Source organism: Nelumbo lutea, chromosome 1, assembly GCF_056320005.1.
Source record: "Nelumbo lutea isolate HS-2025 chromosome 1, American lotus-T2T, whole genome shotgun sequence".
In the NCBI taxonomy this organism is placed as follows: domain Eukaryota; kingdom Viridiplantae; phylum Streptophyta; class Magnoliopsida; order Proteales; family Nelumbonaceae; genus Nelumbo; species Nelumbo lutea.
In genome coordinates this window covers 10,705,706-10,723,512 of record NC_142684.1, presented here as the reverse complement: position 1 = coordinate 10,723,512, position 17,807 = coordinate 10,705,706, and the positions used below count along the sequence as shown (strand labels likewise).

The following is a 17,807-nucleotide window of genomic DNA, read 5'->3' as shown; positions in this document are numbered from 1 at the left end:
ATAATTTTATATAATTTTTGATATTTCATTTGATTTGGATTGAATTTGGTTTGTATTGGATTTGGACTGAATTGGGTCCAATCCATTTGTAAGTGGACTCACATTCGAATGGATCGGATTGGAACAAATCCAATCCAATTGATACCTCTAAATTGACATGCACCCAAAGCCTGTCCGGCCCATGAAGGGCAGAAATCACTCTCACCCTTCGACCATTTCAAATTTCAAACTGTCTTGGCTAAGAAGTTATAACCAACGTTCTTTCCCTCCAAACGTCTCCGCAACTATTTCCCGCCAAAAATGAAGATCTCCGAACTTTCGCCGGAGATTCGGCTAAGTAGTCATGAATCTCAATCTCAGATACTAGAAGAAATCGAAGTTTTGATCAAAGAAGCCGAAGGTCTCTCCCTTGAACATTCATTGCCAGAGAAGGTTTGCTTGAAGCTTCAGAAAAGTATCTCTCGATTAAGCACCGTCGCTCCGTTGTCGAATTCCAGTAAGCTTCAGATATGGAAGCTAAGCTACCGTCTGTGGAACGCCTGTGTCGACCTATCAAATGCCATTGGAATACGATCTTCGGCGACCCAAGTGAAGGTCAGCGAAGACCTGGCGAAGCTCCGTCAGATCTCAGCTGATCTGCTGCTTTTAGGCCAAGATGTGAAAGGAATTCCATCTCCTGCATTCAAATCCGCCTCTTTCTTCTATAAAGCAGGTTTGATCTGGCACGATATGAAGAAATACGATCTTGCTGCAAATTGCTTCGAGAAAGCCACCGATCTAACATCTAAGGTCGAGATAAATGAAATTTCTGACAGTGGAGAACGAAAGCTTCTCTTAGATCTGAACATAGCGAGATCACGCACTGCATGGGAAGTCTCCGATCGAAACCTCTCTCTTATGTTACTCAATCGGTCCAAAAATATGTTATTTGGATATTCGGAGAGCTACAAAACCTTAGCGAACCAGTATATGGTATTTGGCAAGCTCGTTCTGTCGCAGAATCAGGCATCCGCTCTTAACGACGCTTTGAAGTTGATGAACGAAGCTCTAGACCTCTGTGAGAAGGGTTTGAGGGCCGTTAGTAGGACGGATGAAGCCCTAGCTTTGAAGACACTCAGATCCAAGTGTCTTCGTTTTATGGCTGCCGCACACTTGCAGGGAGAAGAGTTCGAGAGCGTCTTAAAATGCATTAGGGTTTTGAGAAAGGGTGATGGTAGCGAGGACCAACATCCGAGCTTGCCAGTGTTGGCGATGAAGGCTTGGCTGGGATTGGAGAAATGCAAAGAAGCCGAAAAGGAACTGAAGAGCTTAGCGGTAAATAAGGGGATCCCGGAGGGCATTTGGGTTTCGGCGATTGAAGCTTATTTTCAGGCGGCCGGTGTAGCAGGAGCAGAGACTGCTAAAGGAGTGTTTCTGGAATTGTTGGGGAGGTGCCACGTCAGCGCTGCAGCTGCAGTGAGGGTAGTCCACAGGATAATCGGCAGCGGCGGTGATGGTTCACGTCTGAGGGCGAACGTGGTGGCAGAGTTGGTTTCCGACGAGAGGGTGGTGGCTCTTTTTGCCGGAGAGACAGTGGCGAAGGAGAGAACGGCAATGCACGCGGTCTTGTGGAACTGGTAAGTTTCAAACCTTCTAATGTGCGCAGAACAGAGGGCTTATAAAACCACCAACTGACCCCACATCTAGTTTCTTTTCTTCTAAATTTTCTGCCACTTTTTGTTTCTATAAATCACAGCGGAGCAGATCATTTTCGATCGAAAGATTACGAGATGAGCGCAGAGATGTTCGAGATGTCATTGCTCTACGTACCACGGGACATGGAACATAGAGTTCTCCGTGCAAAATGTTTCAGAGTCCTGTGTCTCTGCCACCTCGGTCTCTCCCAGCTTGATCAGGCTGAAGAATTCATCGACCAGGCTAACAAGGTATTCACATCAGATCCATTTCTAAACTCTGTTGTCAATCACCAATATGGACCATTCTCCTAATTTAATGTGTTCTTTGACAATTTTGTAGCTTGATCCCAACATTTCCTGCTTTTTCCTCAAGGTCCTCTCTCTCTCTCTCTCTCTCTCTCTCTCTCTCTCTCTCTCCTGTAAAATTTTGGATACAACTACTTTTAAGCAATGTAAAATTGTAAACAAACCCAAGTTTCATTTCGTGGATGCAGTTCAAGATCTATCTGCAAAAGAATGACGAAACTGGTGCCATCAATCAGATGCATGCAATGCCGACCTGCATTGACTTCACTCCAGACTTTCTCACCCTCTCAGGCCATGAAGCCATAGCGTGTGGAGTCCTTCCAGTTGCTGTTGCCTCATTAGCTAATCTCCTCAACTTCTACTCCCCCGGAAAACCAATGCCGACACCAGAAGTTGTAGTATTCCGCACCCTAATCACAATCCTTGCCCGAGAACCAAACAATGAGTCTGAGATCCTAAAATTCATGAAACGAACCCAGAGTCGGATGTCCGATCTTGGCCATGAATGCTTCTTCGGTAAAGGGGAGGTTGGCAAGCGCGAAAGGAATTGGTTCGCGATGAATTCGTGGAATATTGGGACGAGAAATGGGAGAGAGAAGAATTATGAATTATGTGCAGAGTTCTTACAGTTGGCTTCAGAATTCTACGGTGCTACATTGGAAGGGGAAGTAGATGAGAACGTTGACATGGTTTGTAAGTCTTTGATATTGTGTGTATCTGCCAAGATTGCCTCAGAGAAGGAAAAAAGTGGTTCATTTCTGGATTCAGATGTAAAGCGCGCAATCGAACTGCTCGATAGAGCTGGGAAGGTCTGGTCTAAAGATTATGACACCTTTTTAATTTGTTTTCGTTGAAGTGATTTACTGATACTTGAATCTAGTGAATTGACACAGAATTAGCAAAACAATACCTCTTTAACGTCGTACTCGTAATTCATGCTTGATGATTACATTGATTCTTTGGTAATGGCTGCAGATCCTAACGTCAAGCTCATCCAGGCACCTACCCAGTGACCTTCAGTTTAACATTGAGCCCAGATTCTTCTTCATCCACACACTCAACGCTTACGATCTATATGGCAGGCTAGGTGATCCGGGTCCCAAACAGCTTCACTTGATAAAGAGCTTTGCCTCCTCAAAGGCTTGCTCTCCCCAATACCTCCTCCAGCTTGGCCTCATTGCTACACAGGGCCCACGGTCCAATCCTGATGTAGCCAATTTTGCTCTCAACTCCTGCCTGACGGCCCTCCTCGCTTCACCCTCCCCTGATTACCAAAATATTGCCCTTATCATCCGGAAGCTCATTGGGCTCTCAAGCTTCCACAAGTCTGAGGCAGATGATGAAGCATATAGCATGTATAAGCAAGCATGCCGGATCATGGTGGGTTTAAAGGAGGGGGAATATCCCATTGAGGAAGGGAAGTGGCTTGTAATTACTGCATGGAATCGCGCTGCATTGCCGGTGCGACTTGGACAAGTTGGCGTTGCAAGGAGATGGATGAAGATTGGATTGGAGCTTGCCCAATACATTCCAGGGATGGTGGGTTATAGGAGCTGCATGGAGGAATTTGTTGCTGGATTTGATAAGAAATTCTACAGCCATGATGCTGCTGCTGGAGATGCTGATGCTGGTGAAAGGTCTTAACTTTTTCTTAGTTTGCTTTGTTTATACAGGTTACGTGTTCATTGCAATTTGTAAAATACATACATAAAACTATGGCTCTGGCTGCAAAACTGGGGTCTATACTTGCTTGCTAGCTATACTGGCCAGCCCTGGCCTGCTAAACCTGGAAATGGGCTGGAACTGGAAGTACTAGCTTAGCCTTGGGGTTTGATGTGGGTATGGTCATGCCATTAAATGGTAAAGTCTGATCAGACTAGTTGGCTAGAATGGTTTTAAAAGTAAAGAATACTCTGGGATTCTCCTTGTGGATATGTTCCCTGATTCCACATGTTATACCATCATTTTCCAAGGTGAGCCATTTAGCTCTTGTAATTTCTTGTACAGATTTTGTGTACTAATGAGGTGAGCTCAGTTGTTAATTTTCAGCCTACAAATGGCATTGGAATTCAGAACCTTTTTTCGCCCAAGAATTGGTAGGGTTGTTGAGGTGATAAAATAGTAGAAAAATACATCCCAAATCTTTCGGTTGACATTGCTAAATCTTATGATGGTTTCGTATTTCTTTCATTTTGGAGCAAATGAAGTTCTTTTGAGAATGACTTAAAAAGACTTTTCCATTACTTGTAAAGTCCAGATCAGATTTCATTTTACGAGACAGCTGTTAAAGAGTAAAAACCTATTCAGTGACCTCACCTAACAGCTTAAGTTTTTAACTTGAACGGTTCTTTTAAGCTCAATGAGGGGGCATATTAGAGAATTAAAGCTTAACAGTATTCAAGCACTTCACATGAAAGCCCATTGGGCTTGAAGCGTGGACAACCTTGACATCAACCTTGCTTTCCTGATTGAATACTCGAGCAGGTCCAAAAGGTCTTCACGAATGTTTTAAGAGAAAACATGTAGTGGTGAGGTCAAGGATAATTGACAAGACCATGAATAGGCAGCACCTTCCTGGAAACAGATTCTGAATGGACAGATTAAACCAAGCTCCATTCTCCAATGGGCCAACTTCTTGGCCTGTCCAAAATGAAATGGAACAAAGTCTTCAACAAGTAACCCATTTTTTTTGGTAATAAGTAACACACTGCAACTTAGGACAAAACATCTCGTACTGGACTATTCGTTTGGATAAACTGAGGGGAGGATTTGGTTCATGGGAGGGGCGGACTGTGTAAGGGACAATCTTTGGTTTAAACATTCTAAAAGAAACAGGCTCTATATTTGTAGACCTTTTCATTGTAAAATGGGCAAAAAATTTCAGGTTAAAATATTTGAGCTATATTTCCACCTCCCCATTCTACAATGAGAACTTTGTTTTGCCATTTACATAATTACATCAAAACAAACTAGGAGTGAAAAACAATGTTTTGATTTGCTAGGAGGGGGAATAGTAATAGCTGAAATTATTTTAGCCCAAAAAATTGTATTCCCATTTTATGGAGAAACAAACACAGCCATATAGTTGCACTAAAAAAGACAGTAATATATAGTTGCGCTTGGGAGTTGGGAGCTTTAAGAGAATATTGGGATGATCATCTCATTTTATGTATATAGAGTTCCACCTAGAGTATCTTCATCTTATCCTCAAATAATAATATAGTAGCAATTGAATAAAAAAATTGGTGGGGGAGACTTATTTGGACCATATGATTTTGTTTATCACTGCAATAACACTGTAACAGCTTCTATTTTCATAATATCCTCAAGTAATAATATAGTAGCAATTGAATAAAAAAAATTGGTGGGGAAGACTGATTTGGACCATATGCTTTTGTTTATCACTGTAATAACACTGTAACAGCTTCTATTTTCATATTTTCTATCATTTTGTAAAAAAAAAATCAATAACAAATGATCACTTTATCCCTCTTCAATCTACCAATGAAGCTGAAAAATATGAACAAATGGACCCCTGTTCTACCTCTATAAATAAATGTGGAAACAGAGGCGAACAATTTATTCCCTTGCCTCTCCTATTGTATAGATTCTACAATCCAATGCTTACATAAAAAACAAAAAATCAGAAGAAAACCAACAGTTGGTCTCTCTCGGTCCAAGTGGAAAAGAGTCACGATTTTCCTCGGGATTTTTGCTTCTTGACATGTTTCCATCAGCAATTTACTGTCATGGAAGGCAAAACAAATGACATGTTGCACTTGTGAGATGATGTCCATGTTACACAGCCTGTCATTGGTTCATCACATAGCACAGTAATTACCACAATTAGGAAGAGAGATGAAGCAAAATGGGGGGCTACAAAGGAAAGAGGAAAAGAAAATTCTGAAAAAAACTGGTCTCAAGCCATCGCAGCAGCTGCAACCAATTCTAAGAAACCCGAAGTTCAGAATTCAATAGACAAGTTGATCTTAGAAGCACTGGTTGCAGCAACTATAACATCATTACAGCATTGCAGGATTGTTCTAGAAGCATTGCAGCTTCAAAGTGGTTTTATTTCCTAATAATATGTTTTCTGGGGGCTGAAGGAAATGAAACAAAGAATAAAGCATGCAAGAGGTAACGACTTTTTTAATTAATGTAAATAAAATGGCAACTAGAAACATCTAATGTGGATGGTAGATAATACCCATGAAATTATCATATATATATAAAAAAAAAAAGAAACAAAAGAAAAGAAACAAAAAAAAAGAAAGGAGAAACCTATGTGCCTAAAAAACCCAACGGAGGAGCATAATGTATTGTTCACCATTTGCAAATGATGCACAGGCTAGGAAAAGTTCAACATGAGATTCTAAATGAGTTTTAACCCAAAAGCATACCATGTCCCAAATTCTAAATGAATTTTACAATCATCTGATTTAATTCTTACAAATCTCTTATGTAGGGTCTATTAATAATCTGACCCACTCTTTCACATGTTTTGTTTGATAGGTAACTGAAATATTTTATTAATGAATATAAAAAAGTTACAAACAACTCTTAAGGTAGCAACAAGGAAATTCGTATTAGAAATTCGGACAGATTAGCTACAAGGAAGAAGGAACACTGACTAGTACAATGGAGCTTCAACACACATGCTTGCTTCTATCAATGGAAGATGATCATTGTGTGGTTTGGGTTCTGTATGACATTCTTTACCTGAAAACCCAAAAGAAAAAAAAAGGGTCAGAGACTAAATATAGCATCCTGCCACAGCCTTTGCAACTAAGGAAAATACAGGGGCCCTCATCCCCCCCCCCCCCCAAAGTGGTCACTCTCAAACTCCAACAGTGTTCTGACACGTCAGATAAAATTTAAGATAGAACCTAACAAATCTTTTCACCCTGGCTTTATGTAGGTAATTAAATTTTAGCTACTCCCTGCACTAAAACATCCACTTCCTGGCTTTGTTTGGTAACCCACATAAACATAAAGATAAAATTTCTATACTGCATTCAATTGAAATCAATCTGTATGCATTATGTTACTCCATAAAACCAGAAAAAACAGACATAACTGTGACAGTTGTTTCAAAATGGACAATGTAAAGATAATTCACTTGTAAAAAGTTTTATACAAAGAGAGTGTCTACTATTTGATTCATTCAGTGAATAAGGCTGAACAATCAAGGGGTTGTTTTGGGTAACAAATAAACTCTTCAAAAAAGGCAAATAAGACAATACTATGATGATCAAAGTGTCACTTGTAAAATAGAAATGCAAGGCTTTCTTCAAAGTATCACTTATAAAATAGAAATGCAAGGTTTTCTTCTCTCCCAAAAACCGATATACTCCCACGAAAACAACGGAAAGGGTTTTTATATGGAAATGTGCAATTACGATCCAAGAGACAACACTATAAAGCATCCTAGCCTGCTAGTCCGGTGCTGCTAATGTTGCTTATTCATTCATGTTAATAAAAGATTTTTAAAGACAATTAGAGTTATAAAATCAATTTTTAATGGGGATTAAGAATTTAAGACCCTGATATGGACTTGTTTGAGCTTGCCTTGAGGGGTTTGGTACAAAGGCATTTCGTAGAATTAGGGATACATAACGTTTAACATCACATCAGTTATTTGAAGTAGTGAAATTGGGAAGAGAATAAAGAGATTGGGAGTTTTCATGCTTGAATATGTTTTATATGTTATGTTTGATTTTATTTTTAAATTTTCATTTTAAATATGTTTTATATGTTATGTTTATGTATCTTAATTTGAGTTAATAGTTTTCTTTTAACACATTTATTTTAAAGTTTAAGTTTATATTTGAATTACTATTATGTTTAGTATTTTTTGTTTTTTTTTTTGAATTTTTTAACTGTTATTTATTTATTGCCTTTTTGCATCTTGCTTCAAAATGGCATGCACTTTGTGCCTCGAGTGCAAAATGCCCTTGCGCTTTTAAAACATTGGTTTGTTGAATTAGCTCTATCTCAACCTGTCCAAGCATTGAAAACTTGAAATCTGGTCAGCGAACCATTCAAATAACCAGATCAGAGGTTTTGTATATTTAGATTCTGTTGTTACTTGATATATTTTCCCATATTTTCCTTATTGCATGTTCATTTTTGGCATCATGTCAAACGATTGAATCAGACAGTTGAGATAAGGGCATGAAAATGGTAGCTAGCTTCTAGGTTCTAAAACATTTATGGATATGTATTTAGTGCAATATCAGTTTAGAATACAATAGGAAAAAATCCTAGGTCATGTATTATTTCCTATGTTCTAACTCTTGGTTTTTTCAGAAAAGATATTTTCCTGATTCAGTGAAAATTGGAGGCACGAGAAAAGTAGTTTAACTGCACATATGTTGGTGTCAATTACAAGGAGGAAGCATAATTACCTTAGAAAGTAATTCCTGACTCTCAGGGGGTTGCATTTTCAGACCGAGGTAAGATAACAGTAAGTAGTTCTGGTTTCTCAGCTCTTAAGGCACCTCTAAAAACAGCAGCATTAGTCCCTGAGGCTCCTGATGTAAAAATATGATTTTTCTGTAACATAAATTCAGATGTTATAAAATTGAAAGGAAAATAAGATGTCAATTTCTAGGTCTACAAATAAGTTGATCTGCCTGCTCTTTGATGGTTTTCCCTAGGGAATCTTGTATTGCCAAAATGAATCGATAGGTTGTCCAAGCTAAGTCAGTTTTATTCAGGGGCTGTGATTCAAAAGTGCATCAATAGGTTGTCTGCATGATCCTATCACTTCTCCCCACAAGATTATAGAAAAAGGGATGCATTTCCTGTGTAATACTAAGGGAATTCTGTTTATACAGGTGGGTCCCACACACCATATTCTGGGTATGTGATGTATTGTGGATTTTTTTTATTTTATTTTAATCTGTAGTGATGTACTATGGATTTTTAAGACAGAAGAACAAACATTCATATCCTTAACAGTTCTGATGCATACAAGTTTGGGTTTGGGTAATGATAACCACCTTATCCCTGAGAAGTTGACCATCGGAAGTTCTGTAAAAAATGTTACAATATACTTGATTAGTAGTCATTCTATGAATTTTCCTACAAGTTGATCCCACCTGTATATGTTCAACATGTATTGGTACTCTTATGAGCATCCTTGTGATTTGTGCAAATATAACTTAAATTTTCTTGTAACGAAATATAGACCAAGTAAAGATAGAGCATCATACAGTTATAACCATAGCATAGCTAAGAATCTCAATAAGCTCTTGGTGCATGAAACCCATATTCCGTGTTCCAAAGAAGCCCATTGTTCTTGGCTCTTGTTGAATAGCCAATAAAACTCCCTCAAGAAAGGACCAAGGGGACGTTCTTTTTTTTTGATTTGGAGAGGGTTGAAAGTTGGTCAATAGGATTTTGGTTCCTATTGACCAAGAATCCCATGTCATTTTTTCAGCTTTATGTGGGGATGAGGGAAAATTTATTTTCTTGGATACCACTTATCCATGAAAGTAATACCCATCTCCTAGGTGGATAAATAATTTTCTCACATAGGGGAAAAATTGTCAATACTTGAATGAGACAAAAATGCCACTTTTAATAATGGATTTTTATAGATAAAGTGGTTGTTGCCTTATTTACCTGAGAAATATAAGAACATGAGTAAATACACTTATCTGAGTAAATGTTTCCCAGGAAAAACTTACCCAAATAAGTAACTTACTGAAAAGCGAATGGGCCGCAAGTGTAAAAATCAAGTCAAAGAAGCTATGTAATTACTGTTTTTAATATGCATAACTTTATGGTAATGAGTAATTACATATGATAGATACAAAAGAAGCAGTTATCTTTCTAAAAAGAGAGCAAGAAAGAATGTATAAAAGATCCATCCCCTAATATGGATCTCCCACTTCCTAGGATCTACACTTGATACAAAACTTACCATCAGTCCAACCCCAAACACAAACAAGAGTACAGAAAAATTAAAAAATAAATGAATAAATAAAGTATATGTATGCTTTGGTTCAGTGCCTCACAATGTCAGTGTACTGCCTTCTTATATGAATCATTTGGATGTCTTGAAACTCTTTCAGAAATAAAACCAAATCCAAGATATAAGATGATATGTTCTGGGTTCTGTCTAAGAGGCTCAAACTAGTGATGGGGACCCTAATCTCAGAAAACTCAAGGTGCTTTTGTGGTGGGTAGACTCATGGTAGATGGAGTGTTAGTAGCAAATGAGATGATAGATACAAGACTGGGAAGTGGGAGGGCTGGGCTGCTCTGTAAAATTGATTTTGAGAAGGTTTATGATCATGTCAACTGGCAATTCCTTGCATCCTAAGAAGAATGAATTTTGGTTCTAAATGGTGGAATTGGATGAAAATATGTGTGACTACTCCCTTGTTCTCAGTCCTGGTAAATGGGGTTTTCTGTGGTCGCTTTAGGAGTTCTAGGGGTTAAGGCAAGGGGATCCCTTTCCCCCTTCCTTTTCATATGTGTGACCGAAGCTCTAAGAAGAATGATGAAAAGGGCCACGACAGGGGGTTTCACAGAAGGTTTTCAGGTGCGAGCTGAGAGGGTGGAGGTTTCTTTGTTGCAGTTTGCAGAATTGGAGAGTCAAAGGTCGCACTCTCCAACTTAGTTGCAGATTCTGTCCTCTTCGATTATCGATGAAAAACTCAAGTAATGGAAGATTTACATCGACTTTAGATGTAAACCTTACACTAAAAACAAACACATGAAAATGCAAACCACGAATGAAGTTTTATGTCAATCCATTTTACATGTCGATTTACATTTGCACCAAAAACAAATGCAGCCTCAGGGATCATCCCAAAAGTTATGTTGCATTGCTTTTTCCTTTTAGGCCTTGTTTTGTTCGCTTAGAAATATAGTGGCATTGAAAAATAATTACTTATGAAAGATTAAATTTTGAAAATTTTCTAACATTTAACTGTAAGCCAAGAACAGGCTTAAAAATCTGGTGAAGAAAAGGGAGAAAACTATGAAATCGAACCCAACTCCTTTGGCGCATTATTAACTCTATCATCGCCAACTGCGGGGAGATTCTGCTGGGGCTTCTCCCCACCATTAATTATCCCCCTCATACCACGTACAGGTAACAAGGCCACCCGTGTACTTGTAAAAGGCCTCCTAAAAAACATGGTTGTACTGTCTCTCGGACGATCACTTGGTCATTACTCTTTAGCTTTGCTTGTTGATGATTAGTTTAAATGAATTAGCCTATGGGCTCTTCTTTTTTTAAAAGAAAAATCACTTTTGAATGATAAATGAAATGTGGATAGTAGGTTGTGCTTGGAGTATTATTGAATTTGAATTCATTCCTATATTGATTGTGTTTGGTATCATTGCTTTTTTTACTTGAAATGTTTTTGGGTGGATTAATACAAAATTGTACTTAAAATGTTTTGGGATGATACATATTGCTGTTTTTACCTGAAACATCAAATTTGACGTTTCAAATTTCAACTATAAAGATCAATAATCAATTTGGCTCTCTTATGTGATATAACAACACATTTTCCATCAATTTGTATTGATCAACCAAAATGTTCAGGTAGAAATATTTTTGATGCAACATCCAATGTTTTTCTCATTTTAAATATCAGTTTTTAATTTTTACCAAATTCTATGATACCAAAGAATACATAAAGGGGAAATTTTTTAAATTCCTTCTGAGATTTCTAATAAATACTAAAACCAGTCATTGTTTTATCTTAATTGTTGAACATCCACAATCACCTTGACAGAACGCCAGAATGGGCAATAGCTATTCAGCATGTTGTGGCACCTATAATGCTCTACACCAATCATAAAGTACATCGGATCCACAAACACTCAACTCCTCACTGTGAGTTCCATATATTTTATCACTAGGTGCCCGTTTTCATTAATTTCACAACCTGATATTCAATTAATCTAGATTCAAATGTAATAGCAAAAATGGTGTATTTATCAATTAGTTGGTTGGATTTTGAAATAGCCAAATTTATGGTTTAATGGCATGTCAAAACCACTTATTTTGAGTTCTATCCCCTAAACACGGTAATAGTAAAACTTCGGTTAATTAGAGGATTTGGAATTGGCTCGCCATGGAGCACGCCCCACACCACATCCCAACCTTGCATTGGGAATGCTTAGATGTGCTGTAAAGTTAGCATATAATCGTCTTTAATGCATACTCACCCAATTGGGTGAGGTTGCATCTCTCGCTTGCATTTTCCCTATTCGTTCTTATTAATGTATTTTTTCTGTTGCAAAGCTACATATAAATAATCAGCAAATTGGGTATATTTTATGGGTCAGTACTATTTCCAACAACTGGTCAAAACTATTGACTTGGTAAAAAATTGTCTGATTCAAGTAATTGAACCATTGACCCATTCAACCAAGTGACTGAGTCACTAATTGCACACTAAATATGTATGCAAATTTTTGAAGGCCATAACTTTATGTTCTGATGTCCAATTGGGGTGGTTTTTTTTTTTTTTAAGGTAACTTTTTGAGATCTATGCATTCCAAGGAGCTGTAAGCGCCTTGTCTCTCTATTTTTTCAAAAAAAAAAAACTGTTTTGGCCTCAAATCACAATTTCTTTGCATTTCTATATATAAAAATTAAATTTGTACTAAAAGCATAAATTAAATATAAAACAACACTTATATTACATGTAGAATATTATTATTTATGGATAAAATATATGCTTACACACATATGATTGTATGTATGTATGTTTGTATTTAGCTATATATAGGGTTATGATGTGGAACAGTTTGACCCATTCGATCCGAATGGTTGAACCAACAATCCATGACTTATAGGCAAAAACTGGTTGTCTTCGGCCCAATTTTTAAAACATTGGTTCTTCTACAGCCTTTACTTCCCTTCAATATTTGTTTTCTTAAAACAATTGTTTTATCTCTTCTAATATATTTAAGGCTTCTTTCCACCATTGTGAATGATAATTCTTAGGTTAAAAGATTTGAACATATACTAAGGTTTTAAAATGGAATTAAATATGCCCATTGCGCTATGGGCCAACCTAATTGGAATAAAACATTCGGAGGCATTAAGAACCATTAACATGCCACATCTCATGTGATCCATTTAAAGTTTTAAAAACCTCATTTGCCGTTTTTGTCCTTTCATTGAGTTTATTTGGAAAAGCCAATAAAACCATTGAAAAACCAATTCTTGCTACACCTTCCAATTCAATTTTGAATTGTAGTGATGTTGAGAAGATGTTTTAATCAATTTCTAATGTCTTGGCATGAGTAGAACGCCTTTTTGCCTTTTCTTTTTAAAGCAAAAAGAAATGAAGAAATTGGGCTAACCCAAACCCAAACCAAGACCAACCCAATCCCAACCTAACCATTAGGGGTGAGCATAGGTTGATTTGGTTACCCTGTGAAGGTTGGTTCTAGCCTTGTCAGTTTTGAGGTCGGTTCCAGGGTCTACCCATGGTTCTTTGTTTACTCTCCATTAAGTAACTTAATATGTAGATTATTATAATATATTAACATATGGTTCAAAATTTATCATATTATAATTTAAATTTTGTAAATATTACCTTTTACAATATTTATTATACACATTCGAATATTAAAATGAGAACAAATGATCAAATTACTTAAATAACTCAATGGTCAAGTGAGACTGGCTTTTGTAACAATGAATGTGTGGGTTTAAATCTTCACATTCTTAAAAATATTTTGGAGTTTATTTCAAGGCAAGTTCGGTTCCAAGGCCGGATCCATTAAGGCCGATTCGTTGAGCTAGTTAAGGTAAGATAAACCCCTAAACCTTGGGACCAACCTAGATAGGAGTTGGTTCCAAATCCAGACCCTACCATGTAACAAATTGAATAGGATCGATTCAAGGCCAGTTAAAGGTCGGTCTATTCGATTTGGGTTAGAACTTATCCATTTGCTCACCCCTACTAACCGTAGACATCCAGTTAGGGGTCAACAATCCAGATTGGATTAGGGTTGACCTTAACCCAACCAAACCCATCCCTATATAATGTTTTAGTTGAGAGCCAGAGACCTAGCTAGGATCAATTCCCTCCATCAGAGTTGGGGACTTTAGGGTTTGGGCTAAGTTCAGTCAAGGCCAGGTTGACCCGAATTCAAATGATAGTTTCTATGGGCTGGGCCAGGCCAGATTGACTTGCTCGGTTCATCCTAATTCGACTCCTATGCCATGTTTATAGTGCAGGCAGGGTAGGGGCAATCATTTCTAGCCTGGTCTGCAAGCCTGCTCCGCCCTGGCCCACCCCCTCAAAATTTTCGGGCTTGGGCCTGCTGGGCTTTTGTTTTTAGGTCTCTCCTGTTTTGGGCCCATATTAGATCTGCAGATTTTTGGGTTGAGCTAGGGCTCAATACTTCAGGTCCAGTCTGGCCTATATATGTAATGACATGGGCCCAAAGCCTGTCCGGCCCATGAAGTGCAGAAGTCGCTCTCTCCCTTCGTCAATTTAAAATTTCAAATCCGTCTAGCCTAAGTAACCAACGTTCTTTCCCTCCAAACGTCTCCGCAACTATTTCCCGCCAACAATGAAGATCTCTGAACTTTCGCCGGAGATTTGTCTAAGTAGTCATGAATCTCAATCTCAGATACTCGAAGAAATTGAAGTTTTGATCAAAGAAGCCGAAGGCCTCTCCCCTGAACATCCATTGCCAGAGAAGGTTTGCTTGAAACTTCATAAAAGCATCAAATGCCATTGGAATTCGATCTTTGGCGACCCAAGTGAAGGTCAGCGAAGACCTGGCGAAGCTCCGTCAGATCTCAGCTGATCTGCTGTTTTAGGTCATGTGAAAGGAATTCCATCTCCAGCATTCAAATCCGCCTCTTCTATAAAGCGGGTTTGATCTGGCACGATATGAAGAAATATGACCTCGCTGCAAATTGCTTCGAGAAAGCCATCGATCTAACATCTAAGGTCGAGATAAATGAAATTTCTGACAGTGGAGAACGAAAGCTTCTCTTAGATCTGAACATAGCGAGTAGAATGCGAACTCGTCGTGTAGCCCTTCAAAAGAAATCAAAATAAGAAAAAAAACACTACTGTATTTATCATGTATCAGGTCCTTATCAATCTACATTAGTCAGTGTTGATGGATGGTAACTGTCACAAAATGATATTCAACTATTATGCACAATTACTAAGTAAACAAAGCAGACCTAACTATTATGGACAAATACAAACCCATGATAAATCGTTGCAATTCGATACTCAACCATTACAGCCCATACTTGGCTGTTACAAACCCATACACAGAAAACGATACATCATTGGTAAAAAGTAAAAAGCAGTTACCATCGTAAACTATACTGTTCCAAATCCAGGTTCAACCATTCCAAACTAAAATGCAATTTGTACGAACTGTTATAGACCCATACTACCATTAAGCCAATGCTCAACTAGTCAAACTGCTACAAACCCAGGCTCAACCATTACAACCATAACTGGTACAAATCTATAGTAAACCTTCATAACCCTATGTCACAATCACGTACTTGACATTATAAAGCATACTCACAAACTGACACAAAACTGTTACAAACCCTATACTCAACCATTATAAACTAATATCAATTGTTGCAAACCAATATAAACATACTTATTTCAAAATTGAATTACTCTATTAATTAATGCTGCTAAAAATTACACGCAGAAATACATGTATAGTTGCTAAGACTTAAACACATGTCACCCAAATTTAAGAGAGAAACTTTTTCCACTAAGCTATAATGTTACATTTTGTCAAAATAACATGCTTTAAGTTTAATGTTTCTAATCCATTTTATCAATTTTTTTCTTATTAATGTTGTATAAATAAAAAAAGAAAAAGAAAAATAATTAATTAATCGCTTAAATAAGTAATTTTTGCTCAAGTCATATTTTTCTTGTACTATTTCCCAATGTTTCCTTAACATCTGTCAGTAGTTCACATAAACTACTAAAGCATATGCTTTATGTGTATATCATTTATAGACACTATATTTATAGTCATTTAAGACTTACATTTAGTTTTACTGATGTATTTCTAAGATTTTTTTTGAATTTTCCTAACATATCTATCCATATCAAAAAGTGTATCTGAATGTGTCTCTTAAAAATGCTTTTACGATATCCTTTGCGTTTTTGATACTTAGAACATTGAGTATATTTTTGTTTCAAGTTTTACTTTGTTTTGCTTGTTTACTGTGCAAATGAAGCAAAATAAATCCCAAAGCAAAGTGAAGTAAAACCTGAAATAAAAGTAAACCAGAATTTGCACTTTTCTCAGTTACATTCCCATGGATATGAAGAGTGTAAATGAAATTGCACTGCAAACAAACGGAGCCTTAAGGAAACTCACTAAACAACCCAGATGCTAAATCCATTTCTAAAGTATAAATAACATCAAACAAATATGAATTAAACAAAACTAAACATCTTTAGTAATGAACCAAGTTTCAGAGTATCTGAGACACAATGAGTATTACAAAAGGCAATTAAGATATGTGTGAATATGTTAGGGAAACTTGAATAAATCCCAAAAAATATATCAGTAACACTAAATCTGGGTCTCAGATTACTATAAATAAGGTTACATATAAAAAATACATACTTTGGTAGTTTATGTAAAGTGCAGACTATCGGAAACTAGTATAATTTTTTGTTACCATTCATAAATATAAATTTTAGTACTCAATTTATTTTTTAATTTCCAAAGGCATGCTCTAAGATGAGAATATGCCTAAAGGCTAAAATTCAGAGCTCATACAACATTTATTTACCTACATCTCAGACAATAGCAACACAATCTTGCCAGAATTGCCCCATTCAAGCTGCCGACAAGGGTTGTCTCCGTAACAATATTAAACCTATAGTTTAGAACTTCAGATTATCACTGCTTATAGCAAGAACCTGGTTCTTCAGGGACAGCTTGTCCAAGTCCAGCCAATGGAGCTGCAGCAACTCCTCTTTGAGTCAATAAACATCTGAAGTGGGACAACCTTCCAATGACTTGCTTTGGATTCTTAGCCAGCTTATCATAGGGAGTCCAAAGTCGCTCTTCATCCAAAGATCACATTTCAGAAATATAAATAAATATATTAGTAAATAAACAAATAAACAATAGTCTAATGCAGATGGAGTTCCTATACTCTTGTTACCAGTCCTAAAAAAATAATAAATAACAGGTGGATTGACTAAAGACAGAATATGAAAAGAACTCTGAGTCTATACATAAACATTCAATTGTAGGTAAGATTTATAAATGTACCCAAAGGAAGAAAACATACTTTAAATAAATAAACTAGAATTACAAGGTACAAACCATTTGATATATTTTGGGAATAAGAAAAGCAACATAAAACTATCAATGAATTCATTCTTTGTTTACTGAAAATAAATTTGTATGTATCTCATTTGTATTTTGTATTATGTTTTATAGAAATGCAAATTAAAAAAAAATGTTTAAAATATATTGCTTATGCCATCGGTTGACCTTGTCTCTCACATTGATCTGATTGCAATGATCTGGGGTAAGGGTGACCATTCCTTACCCACAAATTTCCAGGTCTGGCTAGTTTTTGTGTCCAAGCTGAAGCCTACACCAGGCCCAGAAATTTGCAGGCTTGGCCTTGTCCAACCCATAAACCTAGCCTGGGCCTGAGTCTATATTTCAGGCCCATGATGCAGGCTGGGATAGGCCCAGGCTTAGGTTGAGCAGCTTATCCAAGGTGCTATGCCTGGCCTAGCCCGGACCATGATTACCTCCTAGATTGGGTCTTTTCAATTAAAGATTTATGTTTGATTTTGTGTA

At 37.2% G+C, this 17,807-nt stretch overlaps 2 protein-coding genes and 1 pseudogene across 3 annotated transcripts in view; 1 reads left to right on the top strand and 2 right to left on the bottom strand.

The window, feature by feature from the left end:
• The first annotated feature begins 191 nt into the window (after positions 1-191).
• On the top strand, positions 192-4,075 carry ATSPO22 (Tetratricopeptide repeat (TPR)-like superfamily protein). The gene is made up of 5 exons (XM_088942336.1): positions 192-1,616; positions 1,736-1,925; positions 2,017-2,049; positions 2,171-2,791; positions 2,958-4,075. Exons 1-5 carry the CDS (start codon positions 301-303, stop codon positions 3,624-3,626), a joined length of 2,829 nt encoding a protein of 942 aa, XP_088798462.1. The 5' UTR covers positions 192-300; the 3' UTR covers positions 3,627-4,075.
• A 1,442-nt stretch (positions 4,076-5,517) lies between these two features.
• Positions 5,518-11,816, bottom strand: LOC148873490 (uncharacterized; annotated as a pseudogene).
• A 4,726-nt stretch (positions 11,817-16,542) lies between these two features.
• The window catches only part of LOC148873489 (beta-hexosaminidase 3-like), a 61,708-nt gene continuing 60,443 nt past the window's right edge, over positions 16,543-17,807 (bottom strand). For both annotated transcript variants that reach the window (XM_088976925.1, XM_088976933.1), the window contains exon 15: positions 16,543-17,053. In XM_088976925.1, coding sequence (XP_088833051.1) covers positions 16,887-17,053 — 167 coding nt within the window. In that variant the 3' untranslated portion in view covers positions 16,543-16,886. The remainder of the gene's footprint in view (positions 17,054-17,807) is intronic.

Bases quoted from the DNA above. Each gene is read 5' to 3' on its own strand.
- ATSPO22 (XM_088942336.1), top strand. From the start codon at position 301: ATGAAGATCTCCGAACTTTCGCCGGAGATTCGGCTAAGTAGTCATGAA. The intron at 2,050-2,170 runs GTCCTCTCTCTC...TCGTGGATGCAG, and splicing joins TTTCCTGCTTTTTCCTCAAG to TTCAAGATCTATCTGCAAAA. The intron at 2,792-2,957 runs GTCTGGTCTAAA...TAATGGCTGCAG, and splicing joins TGCTCGATAGAGCTGGGAAG to ATCCTAACGTCAAGCTCATC.